At 41.5% G+C, this 20,680-nt stretch overlaps 1 protein-coding gene across 1 annotated transcript in view; it reads right to left on the bottom strand.

Annotated features, from left to right (window-relative positions):
• The window catches only part of skia (SKI proto-oncogene a), a 98,665-nt gene extending 87,521 nt beyond the window's left edge, over nucleotides 1-11,144 (bottom strand). The window contains exon 1 of the mRNA XM_042492575.2: nucleotides 9,810-11,144. Coding sequence (XP_042348509.1) covers nucleotides 9,810-10,715 — 906 coding nt within the window. The 5' untranslated portion in view covers nucleotides 10,716-11,144. The remainder of the gene's footprint in view (nucleotides 1-9,809) is intronic.
• Between the last annotated feature and the right edge of the window lie 9,536 nt (nucleotides 11,145-20,680).

Here is a 20,680-nt window from a genome sequence, read left to right as displayed (position 1 = left end):
TTCTAGCGGGTTTTCCCATGTTTAAAGAACCTGCATACCAAGCTAATTTTTGTGAAAAAGGGATAAAAGTGTTGTGTTTGTATTGTAACAGCTATTCTGAACAACTTGAATCTTCCCCTGACAAATACCCCTCATATTCTAATAATTTAAACAATTTAAAAAACAGCCTACAGAAACTAATAAAAATCAAAAATAAAACATTTTTAAACAATAAAATTTTAATTAAAACAAGTAAACCCAATTACTGAAACTACTGAATTTAACACAAAAATTAAAGACAAATCTATTGCAAAATTCAAAACTATAAGAACTGGTGTAGATGGTGTAACAAAGACATTTCTTGCTGCTAAAACTGCACTTAAATAAATTGTCTAGGGGCGTCTAGTAGCTGAGTGGATAAAGCAGGCGCCCCATGAATGAAGACAGTGTCCTTGCTGCAGTGGCCTCGGGTTTGATTCCTGCTCGTGGCTCTGTGGTGCATGTCATCCCCTCTCTCTCTCCCCCTTTCACGCTATTGATCTGTCCTATCTAATAAAGGCTAAAATGGAAAAAAATAATCTTTAAAAAAAAGAAAATGTCTAAACATTTCACATTTTTTCAGCCTAAACATATTTTCACCTGCAAATCACTCACTGGTAAACTGTGTGAACTTCACAGCTTGGTCTGGTCTACATAGCTTAAAGCTTTCTGCCACTTGGCAGACACCAAAATGCTAATTCAGTGTGACGCTGGCCTTACATCTGAGCATCAGTGATGCATTGCCAACACAGAAGCCTCCGAGCCGAAAAGGAGGCGAAAGGTTAGAGGATAGTGCTTGGGGTTGTGTAGTTAGGACAATGGCTGGGCTTACAGTGCCATGTGTGTTGATGAATATTTCAAAGACAATCTCATTAAATAAACATGGGACCTTGCCGCCTACAGTAACCTATCATCAATATTAAATGCTCACAAAAAAATTGACACAGAGTCGTTCACAAGCCAACGGTCAGGTCAGACATCAAATTGCACCATCTGACTGAGGAAGAGCCACGCAACACCTGGAGTAGGTCACCGGGTTCTTTCTTCTTCTTCACTTACAATAATTCCAATGAGGCACGCTAAAGGGCCTCCAGAGACTTAAGAATAGCCACTGCAAGCTGAGTGTGCTTGTTAGTTTCCCGCTTTATCGGAAGCCTATGAATATTCTGAGAAGGGCTTTCACTGAGTGGGAGGAAAGACTTTATTTCCACGCATGCTCTTGGCTCCTTGCTCTGAGCTTTGCATGCACCACTCTCCCAGACAGCTCGCATGCATGGCTTCCTACAAGTGCAACGTGGACTACTTATATGGAACCTTTTCTTCCCTCCATCTTATTTGAATGGAAGGGCGGGGAGGTGGGAGGTTGCCCAGTAGCCCCTGAGAGCCGTGTTTTCCTTCCCCTGCCCCTGGTCTCCTCCTCCACACAAAGACTGACTGCAGCCAGCCAGTCCTTCATTAAGTACTTGGCTGGCCGCTTCATCCATTTGAGATGCTGCTGATGGATGTAGAAGCCAGTGGGTCAGGGATGGGAGCACAGGAGAGGGGGAGGAGGGCAGACAATGGATGGCAATGAGGGCTTGAACTTCTCCTTTCCTGGTTCTGTCACTGTCTCCTCCTGAATGAGACTTCTGCTTTTTGTCAAAGACAGCTGCAATGTCGAGGTTTTAAAACTCACTTGGTGTATAGGACTTCCTGAGAAAGGTACAGAGCTGTCGATTTGAGATGGGTCTGCAATCATAGACTGGATAAAAGCAGAAGATACAAGGTTTCTACACACATTCATGTATTTGTGGTGTCCCGCAACGATTAATACAACTGCTGCCACAGCTAGTTTTTATGTTTTTGAAATTTAACTCTTCATTAGGAGAGCTCAAGTATAAATACTATTTGGTTATGCATTACACCACACTACTGGAGCACAGAGTGTACTCTGGACACAGATGGAGCAGCAGAATGTCACGCGCATTGAAAATAAAACTTGATTCTACTGTATGTAAAAGTTTGCACTCACTCACAAACAGCTGCTCCTTTCATCCACTGATCTGACCTGACCAGCTCTGAACAGATAGACAGATCAATTAGTCACTGAGGGAAAGAAAAAAAGAACTCACAGAGAGCTCTGCCTGCGCCGCAATCATGGACCCAAAAAAACCTTTGAATTTAGAGAGGGGACAAAGAATGATACAAAGGGACACACGCACAATTACAAGTAAAAAAGGAAGTTTGCTGCTGTTGTCACGGTATCCAGTCCTCCTTAAAACAGCATGTTAATTTTTAAAATGATGGTCCCATGTAAAGCACTCGCAGTTCGCAAAATTGGCAAATATTTTTTAAACCAGGATTTTTTTTTTTTTAACATAATCGGGAAATATTTGATCAAACAATAATTTTGTTATATATTAAAAGCCAATTCCTGGTACGTGACATTTCCCAGTGCTCCATGCTACATGTGCATTTTGGTAAGAATGAATAAAAAAAATACCTTAAGTTCCAATACTGAGCTAAATACAGGGACTCAAAAAGAAAGCCATCAAGCTCTTTGCGTGATTTAGAAAGTCTTGTCTCTTTTGTTTTGATAGAAAATTCTGATTTATAAAGGAGCATTTTAAATTCTAAAAGAAAACAACACAAGTTGGTCATGACATGTCAAGTGACAGTAAAATCAGAATCCCACAACAAACCGCCACCAACACATACTGCTTTCATCTCTTGTACACAATCAAAAGCACCTGGGAAAATCCTCTTTGCTCGCAGAACTTTAACAGTGAAATAAACAGTTTATGACAGAGAGACAAGAATAAGAAAAGAAAGATTTCATTCATTTTCTGCTGATGCTCCTATGGCAGCCTACTGAAAATGTTCCCAGACAACAAAACAGGCTATATAACCTGTATGCCGTGCCACTTTCTGTCCTGCTTTCTCTTGCATGTCACCTTCCTGCCTACAGTTGTGGTGGAAACACAGGCAGAGTTTAAAGGCACATCAAAGGCATCGGACATCTCACGACACAATTGTTCCTCAAAGTTTTTATTCAGGAGCCTTGAAGTCAAGTCACTCTTAACAGAGTTTTTCTTTGTTTTTTCAGAAATGGACAAAAGAGCATAATAAGTGTAGTTTGGGCAGTTTCCTGCATAGGAAAAGAAAAATGAAAAGGCTTTAGAGGAGATGCAGCATATGTGGAAAGTCATTAACAAAATTTTCAGCACACAAACTTAACGACTAATTAAATACCCTCTTTTTAATTGACTTGAATTTGCATACCATTCAGCCTGAGAGCAATTAAAGTCCAAATCAATTAAAAAGGTGTTTTTCCTTTTTCAAGAAGAAGCCTCTTTTCCTCAGAATGCCAGCCAGCTCCACTTAGGAGCCAATCTCTGTGCTGGTCTGTCAGTCCACTTTCATTGAGCTCCAGAAGTGATGGAGTTCTCAATCACACTTGACATAAAGACACTCGAATGTCAATTTGGCATTGATCTCTCTGACCCTCAGTCATGCCTCACAGCTTGGACTGACTGTCCTCCATTAGAAACCCAGACTGGCAGCCTGGCCAGGCAACAGAACTCATTACACAAGCCTAATTGAATTGGTGGCTTCCTCCTTTTCAGAGCACAGAGGACATATTTTAAATTACACTATTTGACGGCCAAAAAAAGAGAACCATCGAACAGAAATTGCAGCATTGAATCTCTTAGAAACACTTGTCCTCACACCCACATAACCATGACAAAAATCAACTTTTGCAACGTTTTGCAAAAAACCCATATAAAAACAACAGAAATATTCCCTGGGCAGCCATTGAAATGCACAGCTACCAGCTGTTGTCCTGTCCACCGCGTGGACATGGCTGGCTGTCAGAAGGCTTAGCCAACATTGCGCCTTGCATATGAAACAGGACATGGGCCTATATCCCCTTGGGGAGTTCACTTCCTCTGGGCCCCCACCACCACCACTGCCCCACCTCCCTCCTGAAACAAGCAGCCCCTTCAGCTGGAGGCCAGATATCCCAAGCAGCAGTGGGGGCTTCTCAGGGGTGGGGGTAGTGGAAGGAAAAGGGGAAGTTTTAGCTCCTGCACTTTAGAGAAAGGCAGGCAGGAATGCAGCACTTTAGAGAAAAATATTACAACCACATGTATAACTGAAGTTTTGTCTAATTCTGTCATTTTCAGGCCATAAAGGTGGAGGCAAATCAACACCCAAACAAATACACCCCTACCCTCAGTGCTCCTTCTGAACGTCAATAACTCTGATATTTTTAGGTTTCATTATGATCATGGTCTGTTCCTTGAGGTGGCTCGGTCCAAGCTAGGCATGGGCAGTATCATAGTATTACGGAATACCAGGGTATTTAGAAAGATATGTTTTTTTAATACAGTCATAAATACCTGCGCTCCTCTTTCTACTAAAATCACTGTATGTAGTGCACTGCACGCACCACCAGAGCTCAGTCTCCAGTCTCTACTGGTGGAACAGGCAGCTGAGCTGAAAGACACCACAACACCTAGTGGTGAAGGGAAAGTTACAGGACTGTAAACAGCTGTCGGCCAGAAGGCAACGAACGAGTGTGGGGAATAATGGAACAGTGGACTTAGATTAACATCTTTCGACCAAACTGGAGCTGGTGATTTCTGGAAGAGTGGACTGGATTACTAGCAAAAAGTAACCAAGATGGTTTGGGTGAGTTTTATTTTGTTTCTGTTGAGTTTGAGTGAAGCATGTTTTATGAGTCAACCAGGCAATAAAGCCTCGTCAGTCTTCTGTGACCGAGTGAAAGTTGAATTCAAAAAGGTACAGTTGTAGTTCTCTTTTTAATAACCAATACAGTTGTGAGAATGATCTTTTTTCTGAACATTTTGTGGGTTTCTACTGTGTATTTATTAGCCTGAGAAGCTGAAAGTAATTAGATGTAATCAAAGTAATCAAATGTTTCCCATTTACAGAGCCATGTCAGTGACTGGATTTGTTTTGTGTGTGTGTATTGGACTCGAATTGCTGACTTCATCTTTAATGGTTCTGTGTTACAACACAAGTCAGATTTAGTTTCAGATTTACTACGATGAAGCACAGCAAAAGGCCTGGAAACAGCCTGCGGGAATGTATCAGGTTTCAGCACAGCAACATAATGGTGCATAAGCAAAGAATTGTTCCGATTCTTTAAACACCTCTCGCTCTAAACAAATCACTTCCTACCACTGGAGAATCAGAATGAATCATTGGACGAGGAGGAAATGTGGGTTTCCCTCACTGTTTTCAGCAGTAGAGTCATGGTCGACATGTTTATTCAGGCCAAGGAGAAGTGTTTTCATATCATAGTTAAAGGAGTGGCAGGTCTGGAATGTAAGCACAGACTGACTGCCTGTCTACATGTAATGAATGGCCATTCATCTGCAGACAAAATGTTGCGCCCAACTCCATGACTTCAACAAAGAAAAGTCACTTTATTTCCAACAGGATCTTTGGCATTTCAACAAGAGAAAGTTTGACATAAACTCGCTGTTTTGAAGCGAGTATGAGTCAAGCTTGAGCTGGCCCGACAGCAGGCACCCCCCCTCCACCCCCCGTGCCTCTTCCTCATATCTCCCCTAAACAGACGGATTGTGTAGAAATCACATAATCTTGAGGGCGAATTATAAAGTTAGCAACATACTAAATCTGCCGCCGCAACCCTTATCTAAACATCCTGATGCGGAAAGCCACTGATTATGTGTGCCACCCACATGTGTACCAGCCAGAAACCAAAAGACTTGCAGCCAAGGGCTGGCATGAGTAACTGGGAGAAATGTTCCACACCCAGCATATAAACTAATTTAAACAATTCAATAGTTCACTGCTTTTGCTCATTGCTGTTTACAATCAGCGCTGTGGCTCATATCCTCTCTGATAAGAACTGAGAATGTGCTGCAAACTCACACCCTGGTCACAAATGCAGGTACACTCTTACAAATAAAGGTGCTAATCACAACCATATAGGATTCTACAGCTTTTCCCATGGGAGAACCCTTTTTGGTTCCAAGTACAACCTTTTATTAAGACATCAACTGGAACACTTTCAGAGAGATTTACATTGAACCCCAAATTAAAGGGCAACCTAGAAACCATCTGCAAAAAGTTCTACCCAGAACCCCCTATGAGAGGTTCCATAGAGAATCCCTCTATAGTGTAATGATTCCACCCAGAACCCTCTCTGGGTATTCTGTCCAGAACATTTACACCTTCTAAGAACCTTTTTATTTTGCCACGGATTTAATCTAAAACCTACCCAGGGGGTTCTCAAGAGAACAATTTTATCTTCAAAGGGTTTCATCTCGAACCGATTGAAAGGCTTATATAGAGAACCCTTTTATATTCTGAGAACTTCCTCTAGAACTAGACGAGGAAGGGCTCTATAAATAGTAATTTACCACATTACTCATAAATCTCTCTCCTACTAACCATGATCTAGTTCTCAATATAACTCTTATACTTACAAAGAACCCTTTCTTCATAAAAATGTTTTTTTAGAAGCAAATTTTTCTAGGTAGAACCTCAGCCTTTCAGGATGAACCCTTTGGAACCTTTATTCCTAGGAGTTTATGCTGTGAAAGTCACTCAAAGTGTCTGTGATTATGTGAGCGATTCATAAGGAAGCTCTCAAAAGAGCATCTGCAAGGAGGGAAGTGCGACAATATCACTTCCTGCGTCTGTCTGCATGCGAGACTGCTGCTAACACTTTTGAAACACCCTCATTAATATTCACAGAGCTGCCCGGGCGCTCCAAAGACGGCACGCAGATGATGGCATTTTCTCGTGCGCTGAAAGGTAGGAAGGCGGCACGACACTGTCTAGCACTTTGCCTCACATCCTCCAAGAACATTTTCAAAGTGCCTCGGTCGTGCTGAAATGTGCTGACAAAGGGGGAGCTCTGTTGCCATAAGTTAAGCAATATTCCTCAACTCCTACCCAGCATGTATTCCCTCATTAGCGTTTCTTGAAACAAGGTACTTGCAGGGGGAGAAAAAAAAAGGAGGAGTCAAATTAAAAAGCAGGCTAGAGGCTCAAATGAGCCTTGGGCTTAACACTCGGGTGCCCCGTCGGCACTTATAAAAATAGAAGAGGCCCCCTGAAAGTGGGGGTCCTTGAGGTGTACCTACTTGAGTCTGAATGAAAGTGTGTGCCAAGAGTGGGTATTCACCATGCATGGCAGGACTTTGGCACTCCTCAGGACTTCAATGGTCTCCCTGATTTCTCTTTCTTGGGCAGATTCCTGTGAAAGAAGCCTCAGCAGAGGACTGGATGGGAGCTTCTTGTAAACACTTTTGCTTTCTGTGCCTCATCAACAAGTCTACTGCCCAGAAGTCCACTCTGGTTTCAATCAGACAGGAGTAAAAAAAAAAGTAGGTAAGAGGGGGGAGGATGAGTGTGTGGGTGCGTGTAATGTCAGAGGTGGTGGCTGGCCTGGGGTAGGTGGATGGTGGGGAGAAGGGGGGGGTCCGATGTTTGCTGAATGCTCTCCTTTGTTGGGATCATATTATGTTTCCACCACAATACTTCTAAACCCTGCTCCATCAACTCCATTCATGTGTAACAGTTCATGCAAATGGCTGCACTAGCCTTTTTTCCAGAGCTGAGGCGGGGGGTGGGACTCCTTTTATCAGTCTACCACCCAACTACTCTCTCTGCAAACTCCTGCCTGCACACCAAAGCACAGATTATAATCCCTTCATACAGTTTCACAGCCAGTCAGTCCGAAAAAGCAGAGCTGGAGGAAGAACGGAGAACCACATTCACGTGTTGAAACTACTTCCTCGGTCGGTGGTCTGGTCACAAACACAGCAGAGAAAATATCTGCCATGGAGGCTCTAATTCTTATTACTCAAACATTTCAGAAATATTCTGTGATATTAACAGAGAATCAGAAGAAAAGGGAAAAAAAAGAAAAAGGAGAGGCCATTAACGCTGATCGTAGTGCTGATTAAACCCACAGGAAGCCAGGCACATGACAGCCAGACAAACATTACATTTCATGTGATACACAAGCACAGGGAGCGGGCAAATTTACTCATAAATGCAATAATACCGCTACTGTGGGAGTGTTTCCCTTCTCATGGGAACACACTCACTAAAAGAACAACCAGCAATGCAGACTAGGGAAGAAATTGCATCTATCCCACTGAAGTGTGTGTGTGTGAGTGTGTGTAATGAAAAGCCATTTAATCTCCAGAAAGGACAAACTATTTACTCACTTACATCTCAATTCATGTAAAATCCATCCACCACCACCCCTTCCAACTGTTGTTTACTATCTCCCATTGAGCCATTTGTTGGTAAATGAGATTGTATTTACAGTATGAGCCAATAAAAGTGAGCCTGAGAGGTGCTTCATGGGCAAATAATGGCTTTATTGCCACCAGAGGCGTTTTGTTGTCGCTCCTGGACGAGGTTCAATTAGCAACAACGTGTCAAAGATGACCAAATACTGACCGCATCAGGCAATCTCCATCCATATGTGAAGGTTTAATTCCAGATTAATAATGAAAATGTGCAAGTGGTTATAATTTATGACTTTTATGCATTCTTTAACTGGGGCCAGTTTCAATTTGAGGGGCCTACTGGGAAGTCTTTCAAGGACACCTGGGATTCCCAGGACCTCAACACTGGAATCACAACAATGGAACCAGTATAAAACACTCCCTGGAACTGGAACTATTTCTACTGACATGCACTGTAAAATCTGACAAGTTGATCTTACTTAAAATATTCTTGGAAACTGATCGCCTTGAAAAAAGAAAGCGAATGTAACTATAAATCTCAATTTATAGTTACTTTAAATCTCATTAAGACTATTTGACGTTTAACTGTACTTACTTTATTGTGTTAAGTTTTTTTCAACTTAAAAATGACAAGTGAAATTAACTTGTCCTTTCTAAGTGTTAGCAACTTCAGTAAACTGAGTTAGTCTGACTTAACTTGATCATAACAAAGAAAGTGCACTGATATCTTGCAGGTTAATCCATGCATGTAATGTGCCCCCAAGATTACTATTCTGAAATCATAATTCCACTGCACACTGTAAAACTTTATAAGTTGACTTTACTTTTAAAAAGATCTAAGAAAACTGAATGCCTTGAAAAATGTAAGTAAATATAACAATTAATGTTAGTTTATGTTCACTTTATATCTCGATTCAGTATTTTCTTAATTTTGTGATATTGTTGCAACTAAAAAAATGACACTTGAAACGACCTCATTCTTTCTATGTTTAAGCAACTTCAGAAAATGAAGGTAGTCTGACTACACTGATCATGAGGAAGAGGATTTTGCCAATGATGAAGTAAGGGGATCTACAAGTTCTAACTTAACTAACTTAACATAACTCAATTTAAAGTAAACTTAAAAATTGGGTATAACGTGAACACAAATTAAGACTAATAGTTATATTTACCTTTTCAAGGCATTTGCTTTCCTACAATCATCTTGTCAGATTTTACAGTGTGCAGTGGACTCGTGATTTGAGAGTATAATATTAGGAGCACACTACATGCATGGATTTTCTTGTAAGATGTCAATGCATTTGAAATTGTGAATACATACAATTGTATTTTTAAAGCAACTTCAAAAACATTCTCGCTTCTGTTAGAGAAAGGTGACAGCTAAAATGCATTATCAGGAGTAAATAAGAAAATAACTCTAAAAATGAGTTGCAATAAATTACTGGATCTTGAGAATGAGTAAAAACAATTGGAGAACAGCACTAGCTGCAGAGCACACAGAAAATGCACGAAGAAGTAGCTGCTAGAACATGAGGAGCTGCTCACCCTGGATGATGCTTTCCTCTTATACTTGTTGGCGAAGTCAAATTTCTCCTTGATCTCGTCCAGGAGCTGCTCCAGACGGGCCTTCTCCTCTTTCCCAGAGTAATCCTGGCCCAAGAGGATGTACGCCCTCCAGTTGGCCGAGTCGAAGCCCCAGTGGCAAGTCCTGTTCTCCTGTGCCTTGTGACTGTGCACCACAAACTTGTGTGTCGGGTACATGAGCCTGCAGTCCATGCACTGGATGCACGCTGCGTTGGGGCTGGTGTACAGCTCCGGCACGAACAAGCCTTTGCACTTGCCGAAACACTCGTGGTAGACTTTGAAGCTCCTCTCGGTGAGCTCGAGCTCCAGTGAGCCTCCGCTCAGCTCTTTCTTGCAGCGCGGCGGGTAGGCGCCTCCGTAGATCAGGGCGTTGCAGAGCCGCTCGGCGTCCGTCTTGGTGATGAGGCCGCAGGACGGCGCCGAAAAGGGCAAGATTCCCATGACTTTGAGAATCTCCAGCTGGTCCGCCGTGCACCGGGAGCAGTAGATGTGCAGGTCGTCGCACACCGAGTTTATCTGCTGCAGGGTGAAGTCCCGCAGCACCGTGTTGAGGATCTGCGGCAGGCACAGCCGCTTTTCCCCACCGACCACGAAGCACGAGATGGTCTCGCTCTCCAGCACCGTCTCGCACCTCTCCGTGGAGCGGTCCGACGGGATGAAGAGCGGGCCAGGCATCACCGGCGGCGGCAGATGCTGCAGAACCGGCTCGGGCTCCTTCCCGTCCTTCTTGAAGAGGAGCTCATGTTGCCACCGGGCAGAGAACGCCGCCGGTCCGCCCAGAGAGCTCATAGAGCTGAGGTGAAACTGCTTCAGAGTTTGTTGCAGTCCCGGATGAGGCTGGAAGCTCTGCCGACTTACAGTCTCCATGTTTTTCCTGTAACTTTAAAAGCGTAAATCCTTCTCGTCGTCGACACGGAATCACGAGTATCAATCCGTTTGTGAACCTGGTAAATCCACGCGGTCCCAGAGCTGAGCGATAATGCGAAGCGCTTCATCAAACATCCAGTGAAAAGTCCCAGACGGTGAGTTAGCAGTTTGATTCCCCCGGACTACTGAGTGTCCACCGGCCAGGCGCTCCCTGCAGCGGCTCGCCGACTGTCCATATCTGAAAACACACGGCTCCACGAACTCCACGCAGGCCAAAAGTTCCGTGTGTCGGATTCCAAGAGGAAGTAGGCGAAAATGAAATAAAAGCGGGAGTTGTGAGTCGATACAGCTCGATGAAAAATCCTTATTTGAGGCTCTTTCCGCTGTCGAGGACTGCCGCAATCCACTCCGTCTGCCCCCGCAGTTCACTCTGACTGTACAGAGAGAAGTCTGACTCTCTCGCGCTCTCTCTCTCGCTCTCTCTCTCCCCCTCTCGCGCTCCGTCTACGTCTCTCTCTCGCGCTCTCTCACGCGCCCCCTCCCTCTGTGTTTGTGTGTCTGGCTCAGTCATTGAATCCCAGCCAGGAATGTGAGTGACTCTGCAGGCAGGCTGGGCTCTTCCAGGAACACGCCGTCACCCCCTGCTGCCCTGCACAGAGCTCAGGAGAGCAGAGTGGAGAGGGCAAGCGGAGACGAATGATGCGTTCATGTCAGAAAGGGGAAAAATATTAAACGGGGACTTTGAACTTTGTCCCAGTAAATTCTGCCATGATGAAAAGTAAGGAGTACATGTACTTTTTTTTTACTCAAGTATTTCCGGTGTTTGCTACATTATTCCAACCCCTATTCTACTATCACTATAAATTCAGGAGGAAGTATTGTAGTAATTTTGAGGTGCAATTTTATATACATATGCTACAGCCAATGTCAACAGCAGTAAATGTTTAGCTATATATATATATATATATATATATATATATATATATATATATATATATATATATATATATATACTGTATATATATATGCACACCAAAAGCATGTTATGTAATAAATAATGTCTTTATTTCCAATTAGTACGCATTTGATACTTTAGTTGCCTACATTTCTGTCAAACTATTCTTGAGCATTATAGTATTCTAATTAGCTCAGCTTTTTTCATTTTACAATTTCACTTTTTCAGCTTTTTTGTTTTGCTAAGATGTCCATAGCAATAATCGTCATCATCATTATCATTATCATACTAAAGCTTTATTCATGTAGCACTTTGTAACTCAAAACAAAGTTACAAAGTGAAGAAATAAACAATGATAGGCAATGATAAATATATAAAAAAATATGTTTAAAAGCTGTACAGCATGGGGCAAAATGAGCTACACAAGAAAAAGACTTAAGTAAGTGAAATAAAATAAAATGAAATGAAAATAAGATTGCAGGCTTAAAATAAGTACAATAAAATAGAATGCAATGAACATATAAATAAATGAAAATAAGACAACTGCAGGCTTGTTTATAATTTTGTATATGCAACATTCACTTGATTTTATGCCCTTCTAGTGTTTGTACTTTTCCTTCATTAAGGAATCTGAATAATTCTAACATTATGGGAATCACGGCTTCAGGAAGTGAGTGCTGAACATGTTACTTAGATTAAAAAAATCAAGCATTAATGCTGCCTTTATATCATATTAAGCACTTCAAGGCCAAAGAATGGCTGACTTGCAATATGTTTTTGGTTGTTTTTCTCTGTTGGCTCTTTGAAATCAAGTTGCAGTTTGTGTGACTCCAGGTGTGGTGACCTTTGTGTTCACTTACCAGCTCAAAGCTGAGGTGTGCAGCATTTCCAAACGAGAAGCTTCTATTTACTATGTTTCCCATGGGCACTGAATGTAGCAGAATAATGAATAGTATTTATGTGAATCATTTGCTTCACGGCTGCAGAGACTGAAAGCCGCACAGACTGGATGGTGTGATGTGAGACAAGACAAATTTAGCTCTGGAAGGAGAAACGCAAATTGTACGACTTCTAACTAAATGTGTTAAAAATTGTTTGGCGAGTGGCTGGCAAACAAAAATGTGTTGACGACCTTGAGAGACAATCCTGCGAATAAAAAGACGAGAGAAGATTTGAGTTTTTCACATTGCACGTTATAGGGGCAGTCGATTCACCAGCAGTCAACATAAAAAGTGTACCACTTTAAATTCTTTATATTTTATTTCCGCTCCATTTTCTTTGGCCATAGAAAATTGAAATCTTGCTGTAAATTTGCTCACATGAATGCATTGTTACAAAGCTACACTGCATTTTCAGGTACTACTGGATCAAATAAATTGATGCTTGATTCTTTATGTTTTTGACACGTTGTCTTTTTAAAAGTTATAAGGGGGAGAAGAAGTTAAAGTAAAGTAATGTTATTGATTATTAATCAAAATCTAGTGATTCAACCTGAGGAGGTCATGTGTCAACTCCAGTTGTTAAACTCCAGTGCTGATAAGCAGTTTCCTGTTCCTGTGGCATCCCCTAGCCAAACACTGCTGAAACTGCAACCTGGTGGCAGGGGGCAAGACTGCAGGCCAGCAGAGCCTGAGGGACAAAGATCCATCAGTGAGTGTACATATGGTCAGTCTGTGTTGAGTGAATGTGATTTATTCTATCTGTTGATGCTGCTTTTATATTCTTTTTATTTCTTTTATATATAGTTTTAACAAAATACAGATAAGGACAGGCACACTCAATAATATTATCCCCTCAGAAGTGCATGTAGTAAATGGAGGTACCTGATGCACCTTGAGGGGGGGCGCACTGAACAAAGACTGCATGACTTGTGTCCTGTAGGTGGCGGTAGAGAGTCAAAGGTGCCAATGTGCTGTAGAGAAGAACCTAAAAGGAGGCGATACTCAACTTATGGCCCCTAACAGGGTGCTGGGTGGACCCCCAACCATTTTGTAGTTCACAATTAAATTAAAGTGATTCACACTGGTAATTCTTTTTGTACTTTTATTATACATAAGGTGCCAGAGTGCATAAAGTGGAGGATTCCCCGTACCTTCCAACAGAGGTCCTAGCTAAGACTCATCTCCTAAAATCCGTGAAACATTCAAAAATTTAAGAAATATCCTGAAATTCTAGAATTTTTAGATAGTTAGATATTTTAGATAATTTTTAGATATTCTTGAAACATCCAAAAATCTTAGAAACCCTTAAATCCAAGAAACCTCCTAAAATCCTAGAAATGCCCTGAAATTCTAGAAATATCCGTAATGCTAGAAATATCCTAAAATCTAGAAATGTCTTAAAAATCCTAGAAATATCCCAAAATTATAGAAATGTCCTTAGGTACTAAAAATGTCCCGAAATCCTAGAAACATCCTAAAATCCTACAAATGCCCTTAAAACTCCTAGAAACATCCTAAAATTCTCGAAATGTCCTTAAATCCTGGAACTGTCTTAAAATCTAAGAAACGTCCTAAAATCCTAAAAAATTCCTAAAATCCAGAATTCCTAAAATCCTAGAAATGTCCTGAAATCTAGAAATATCCTAAAATTTTTGAAATGTCCTTAAAGCCTAGAAATTTTCTAAAATCTAGAAATATCCTAAAATCCTAGAAATGTCCCTAAGTCCAGGAATTTTCTTAAAATCTAGAAATATACTAAAATCCCAGACATGTCTTAAAATCCTAAAAAGATGTTTGTGGCTTCTGCAACTGGCCCTTGGCTCCCTGTCATTTTGCAACCGGGGTCCCAGGCAAAGTAAGTCTGTCTGTCTTTTTTAGGGTGATAGACCATAGACTTGTCTATTGTCTAAGTGTTTTGTGCAGTTTTAGTAAGCCAGCGTCTGAGTGGGTTTTGTTTTATCCTTTAGCCGAGGGAGTGAACTTCAGACTGCAAATGCTGTGATTAGTTGTGGTGAGAGTTGCAACAACAGATCTCTTTGGGAGTATTGTGCCCTTTTATATGCCTTTTAAAAATATCTTTTGGCTATCTGCACACTGGAACCTCAAAAGCCCTGGGACTTCGAGATGAACTCAGTTTTTTCTGGAACACAGTCGCCTCTCTCACAATTATTGGCCCACTGGTAGAAGTTTTTAGGATGGCATGACGAGGCATGTAACAGTATGTTCCTGACTGTGTTTATCCTGAAAGTATAATAATATGTAATTTTCACAAATTGTAATGTTTAAAAATTACTAAATCAATGTTATATGTTTTCATGAGTTGTGTACTTAACCAAGTGGCAATCACCAAGGCTGAAAAAAGCAGTCAGTGCAGAAGTGCAAAAAACTGCAATCCCTCTAATGGCCACTTGAGGCTGGCTCCAAAACAGTGTCAATGCACATAGAGCCCCATGTTAGAATGCCCTAATTTACAACAGAAATAAACAGCCTTGTATAAAAAACAGTTTTATTCTCTTTAAGTTATTTCAATATTCATGACAGTTTTACAGGGGATGACTTTTTTCCTTATAATTCACCCGTTTACATTTTATTAAGGTTTACAGCTATGCACATTTAAGGGCAGGGCCGCTTAAGTAACAGGCTGTCTAAGAGGTCTCCAACAGTCTGTGAGTGGCTGAAAACTAGAATTTCATTGCCAGCAGCTGCTCCACTGTCATTGTTAGGCACATGAGACATGAGATTTGAACTTCAGGTTCTGGAAGCTCACCCGGTAAAGCGTTTGCCCCATGAAGGGACAAGCAGCAGCCCGGTTGGGTTAGACTCACAGCCTTTTGCTGAATGTTTTTCCCTTTCTGTCACTCTGCAATTTATTGTCTGTCTGTCGTGTCTAATAAAGGCAGAAAAGCCAAATAAATAAATAAATACTAATACTAGTTTCAGTGGTTTCACTGGTTTCAGTGTTGCAGCCACAGGGCTGGGCTGTGTCCCATTCAGCTGTCAGATAGGCTGTCAATGGTCTTTTCTAAGGGGGACCAGTGCGGCTTCTGGGCTTATCAGTGTGTGGCATGACGCCATTCTCTCAGCCAGCATGGAGCTCTGGCATCCACAGGCTGGATGTGGGCATGCAGTACTGCATTGGCATACTGTATCACTGTATGTGTGTACATTAAGTGGTAATGGATACAAAGCTTGTGCTTCCATCAGGCTTCTCATCCAATCAAGGCCAAAGCTGCTAGACGGTACAGAGCGCATGCCAAGCCTCGTTTTCATAATTCATAACGTTTCACAATGTTGCCAGCATGCATTGCTTGTCCTCTTGCTCTTCTTTTTTTCCCCTGAGTTCTTCTTAAATGCATAATTGTTATCTGCTGCCCTTCCTCTCTCCTTGCACATAATCTGCTGCTCATGGTGAACATTGAGGTCTTGCTGGATGTGATGGCATGATGATGGCAAGTTGTTTTTTTAATCAAAGTTATGATACGATTGCATGTCAATGCATTTGCAAGTATGAACTGTTACTGTTTTGAAAAGTACTTCCTGTTTCTGTGTTTCATGAAACTCTGACATCCAGGATTCACTTTGCCATCTTTCACACCTCCTAATTTACAATTAAAATAAAGAGATTTATGCTGGGGTTTTTTGTACCTTGAATGTAAATAGGGTGTCGGACTAAACCCTGAATGTTCTGAAATTCACTTGATTTGTGCAGGGCCTGGTCCGTCCGTCCATCCATCTATCCATCCATCCATCCATCCATCCATCCATCCATCCAACACATTCTCATCTCAAGTCAACACATAATGCTGCTTTGCACTGGACTTCAGTGTCTACAAATTATTCTGTAGGTATCCTCCTGCATCTGTTTTTGGGGTTCCGGAGTGCTGTGACTGTAATGTCAACACAAACACATAGTGGGATGACGCTGCACGTGGATATGTTTTGGCAACAAAAGCACATGGCAACCAACACCGGGACTTCAACAAATGCACATGTTGGCACAGATAGTCAGGTAAAGGCATAAAAGGCAAGTGGTAAGGTGTAGAATAAAAACATCATATCACTGGACCCTGAGATTTGTCCCTCCATCCCTTGCTACTCCTGCTCACCATACAGGGACCTTTGTGCATTCTATATCGCAGCATTAGCTGGAGTGTTTCGACCTGACGCCGTCCAGTGGTGTATTGTGCGGATATGACAGATTCCGTCCGACCATCCACCAGCGTGAAATAACACTTCGCATTGTTCTGTCCAGCTGCACTTTCAGCTATCGTCGTCCAGCAGCATATAATGCTAGTGGCTTTTGGTGTCGGGATCTTTAAGTCGAAAGCACTGCAAAGGCGGCAGTATTGGACGACTTCGGAATGAGAGCTGGGGCCTTGGCCTACCTTCTTCCTGTCCTCTGCTGGTTCTTCTGCTTGGATTGTGTACTTACCTGGTTCCAGATTTTCTGCCTCTGTGACTACATCTCCTGCCTGGTCCTCCATGGTACTGCTGCCTGTTGCTGAACTGAACTGTGCTTGCTGTTGGGCTAACGCCCCCAGTCTCCTGCCTCTTGGCCCAGTTTGGCCTGTCAAACCAACCGGGCTGCCAAAGACTTTGCAGAGGGAATTTGCCGGAGTGTTGGACTGTATTGTGAGCTGTCTACTTGCTCTGTCTTGTACCTGCTAAGTTAAAGCACTAAACACCATTACCAACTCTTCCTGGTTTCCTGTGTGCTGCAATTGGGTCCTAATACCACCTGTTACAGTTGTGTGTTTATGTTCTCATCAGTCCATGGAGAAGCTGACTGATGGTATAACCTCTGAGACACTTAATGTATTTCTTGAACTTAAAAAGTTAAGGCTGCAGCTGCCTCACTTTTTTTCTCCTCATCATCTTCTCTGTCGCCATGGTAGCAGAGCACAACACAGCATCACGTGAGAAGGATGACATAACGTTTCTTTCCAGGCGCCGGTTTGCTTTTTCCCAGAGTAGCACTATGTACCACAGGCCTGGCCCCCTTCTCTGCTTTTGTGTTTCCTCCCCTCTGTGGTCGAGGTAGAAGAAACTGATTGGCCAAAGTCAGCGATTCAGTGGCGGCCCTTCTGGAATACTCATCTTATGCGGCACTGTTTCCAAAAAAATGCTCTCACCTTATTTCAAAGTGGCAGGTTTTCCCATAGTGCCGTTTTCCATTCTTTGAAATAATGTTCTTCTCTTTCCTTTCTTTTCTTTTCCTTCCGTTCAGTCCAGCTTTCCCTTGTCTTTTTCCATTGCATAATTGTAGCCACTCTCCGTTGGTCCCTTTCCTCTGGCCAACAGCTTAAAAGGCTCAGAAAATCCCACCATTATTATGACTTCAACTTTCCACTTTATGTGCGTCCTTGCAGAGGGAACAAAGTATTATCATTACAGTTAGCATTCTTGTATGATGTAACCTTTAGTGTGCACTGAGTAGAAATCCTTGTGCAAAAGTGACATAATATCTTGTGTATTAACAGTCAGAGTTGGTGATTAGGTGATAAAATCAAACACTGGGCCATCGAAGGTTCTTTATCATGTTGTTTCAGCCTTTAAAGTCATAAGCAAATCACATTTCAAAAGAATCATGCACTTTGATGAACTCCATCCATCCATTCATTTTCCACTGCTCACTGGAAATGGGTCGCAGTGGCAGCAGGCTGAGCAAGGTAGTCCAGATGTCCATCTCCACAGCAACATCTTTGACAACACAACAGCAACCTTTGATTAACTTCCTGTTGATATTAATTCCAGAGCTGGCTGTGTATACATAGCTTTTATTTTCTTTCTTTTCAGTGATTTTAAATTAACAACTGATTTGTTCTGCACTTTGCACTTTGTTTTTTATTACATGCTAAGTAATAGTTGGGTGAAGCAGTGAGAAAATACAAATATGCACAACGACAGTGCTTCATTTGTAAAATAGGAGGTCCCAGAACAACGAGAGGGGGATGTTCTGGTGACTCAGGGGGGAGGCACGGAACGCATCAAAATCCAGTGTATGAAACATATTGGACTGAATGGGTGCTAGCTGTTATAACTAAACTAAACAAACCTAAACACACTAGGTGGGTTTCCATTACAGATTGCACAAAAATTAAGCAATATTTTTGCAACTTCTCCTCTGGTGATAACACTCCAAGAAGCATGGTGATGGATGTTCAAAACATTAGCAGCTTTTTTTCTATTGTATCATGAGTGCATAGCATCATGTGACCTGGAAAAGCCTGTTGCAGTTTTATGAAATAAAGCTTTTTCGAATCGCTTCATGTGAGCGTAAAATCTTTTTGGCAATAAATGGGAGGGTTTTTTTTAATTATCGTTTTTCAATTAGACGTATTTTACATTTGCAATTCAATTTACTTCAAACTGCGTAAATTTCAATTTATGCAGTTTGAGGGTTAATGGAAACCTGCTACAGTCTTCACAAACAGAGCAATATTTATTTACAGTTATTATCAGAGCATTAACAATGTCAAAAATCCACAGTGTGTGCAACATTGCATGAACCGCATGGGTGCTGGCTGTTATAACTAAGGGAGGGAAAATTAGGTATTAGGGTCAAATTTTCCATTTAGAACCACAAAGAAAAAGCAGGCTAAATGACATCTGTCTATCTGTACCTCCATTCTGCTTCAGCACTACGGACAGCGCCACACCAACGCTCCACCTTAATACAGCCACAGGTGTGCATCATCATTTCACCGTCGAACAGCAAAAACGCCCAATTGCTTGTGGGACTTTCAGTAATCATACGCCAAGAATATGTATACACTAAACAAACACTGAACTGCATAACATAATGTACGGACATGCAATAATGACTATAGTTTAACAGAAAACAGTAAAAATAAGTATAAATGATCATTTTATTATTTAATTTAATTTTACTTAATGTCAATAAGTACACTAGAGTGTCTTGAGCCACTGAAACAAAATTTAAAGTGTTAAGCTGCCTTGTATTTGACTTAAAATGTTGGGCACCCAAACTTAGCAAGTAGTACAAGAAAAGTTACAAAAATGTGTATTTTAGTTTTACATATTTTATTGCACTGTATGCTATCATGTATGAGGAGGTAAGACAAAAATCACTAGATAAAGTCAGAGAGGCTGAACATTAATAGGATTGGTTGAGATACTTAAAGTAAATCCTTTCACTTTTTCACCAGAACAAGAAAGTCATGTTTTATTTTACAATTAACACTTGCAAAATTGTGCCTATCTCCTGTCAATGAGTGCGATTACATGGACATGCGCCTTATCACAAATATGATCATAATCAGTTTACATGAGCACAGAGAAATCAGGTTTTTCAAGAGTCCTCCAGCTAGCATATTCAGGTTTCTCATGCTATTTACATTTTTAAACTCGTGAACCGGATCCTCCAAAAACCCGATCATTATAAGTTATTCATGACCACAGGGCCACTTCTATGAAATCTTTGGACATAAAAACAAATAATGTGGGAGAAACACATGAGCCCACAGTGAGTACAGCCTATAGGCTCCTCCCACCACCACCTGAGGTTTTAAAGTCTGTATAAAGGAAATGTATAGATTTCTTTCAAAACACCTTATAAATGTTGAAACTTAATCTATGAAAACATGTCAAATGTCTCATAAAGTACTGAATTTTAGAGTTAGACTGTTAAAATAGTAAAATGTTATGAAACTGTTTCTGTTCTTTTAGACAGGCCTAATCAGAGGGCTCCGTGACGTAGCGGGGCCCTACTTACATAACTCCACCCCTTACACTGGAGCATTATAAAATCAACCAGCATTGTTAGCATCGTTGGTTCGCCTGCTTGTTCTACATCATAGTCATCGATTTTTCGCTAGCTAGCTGTGCCTTTGTCTTGAAAGTGCATCTTTCCCAGTTGCTTGAATTTGCAGACCAGTTGGGTCACCTCATACAAGTTTGTGAAGGAGGATGAGTTTAAGAAAAGGCAGGATGATTTTGTCACAAGCAACATGGATGGAGAGCTGAGCATCATCCCCCAACGCCCACGTCTGCAGCGACCACTTCTCGCCAGGAATTTTACTTACTTTCACCAGAGACAGCTGGAGTTC

Source organism: Plectropomus leopardus, chromosome 9 (assembly GCF_026936395.1).
Source record: "Plectropomus leopardus strain MGB_pleo_1.0 chromosome 9, ASM2693639v1, whole genome shotgun sequence".
NCBI classification, from domain to species: Eukaryota; Metazoa; Chordata; class Actinopteri; order Perciformes; family Serranidae; genus Plectropomus; species Plectropomus leopardus.
The sequence above is the reverse complement of the archived record's forward strand: the minus strand, read 5'-3'. Positions and strand labels throughout refer to the sequence as shown.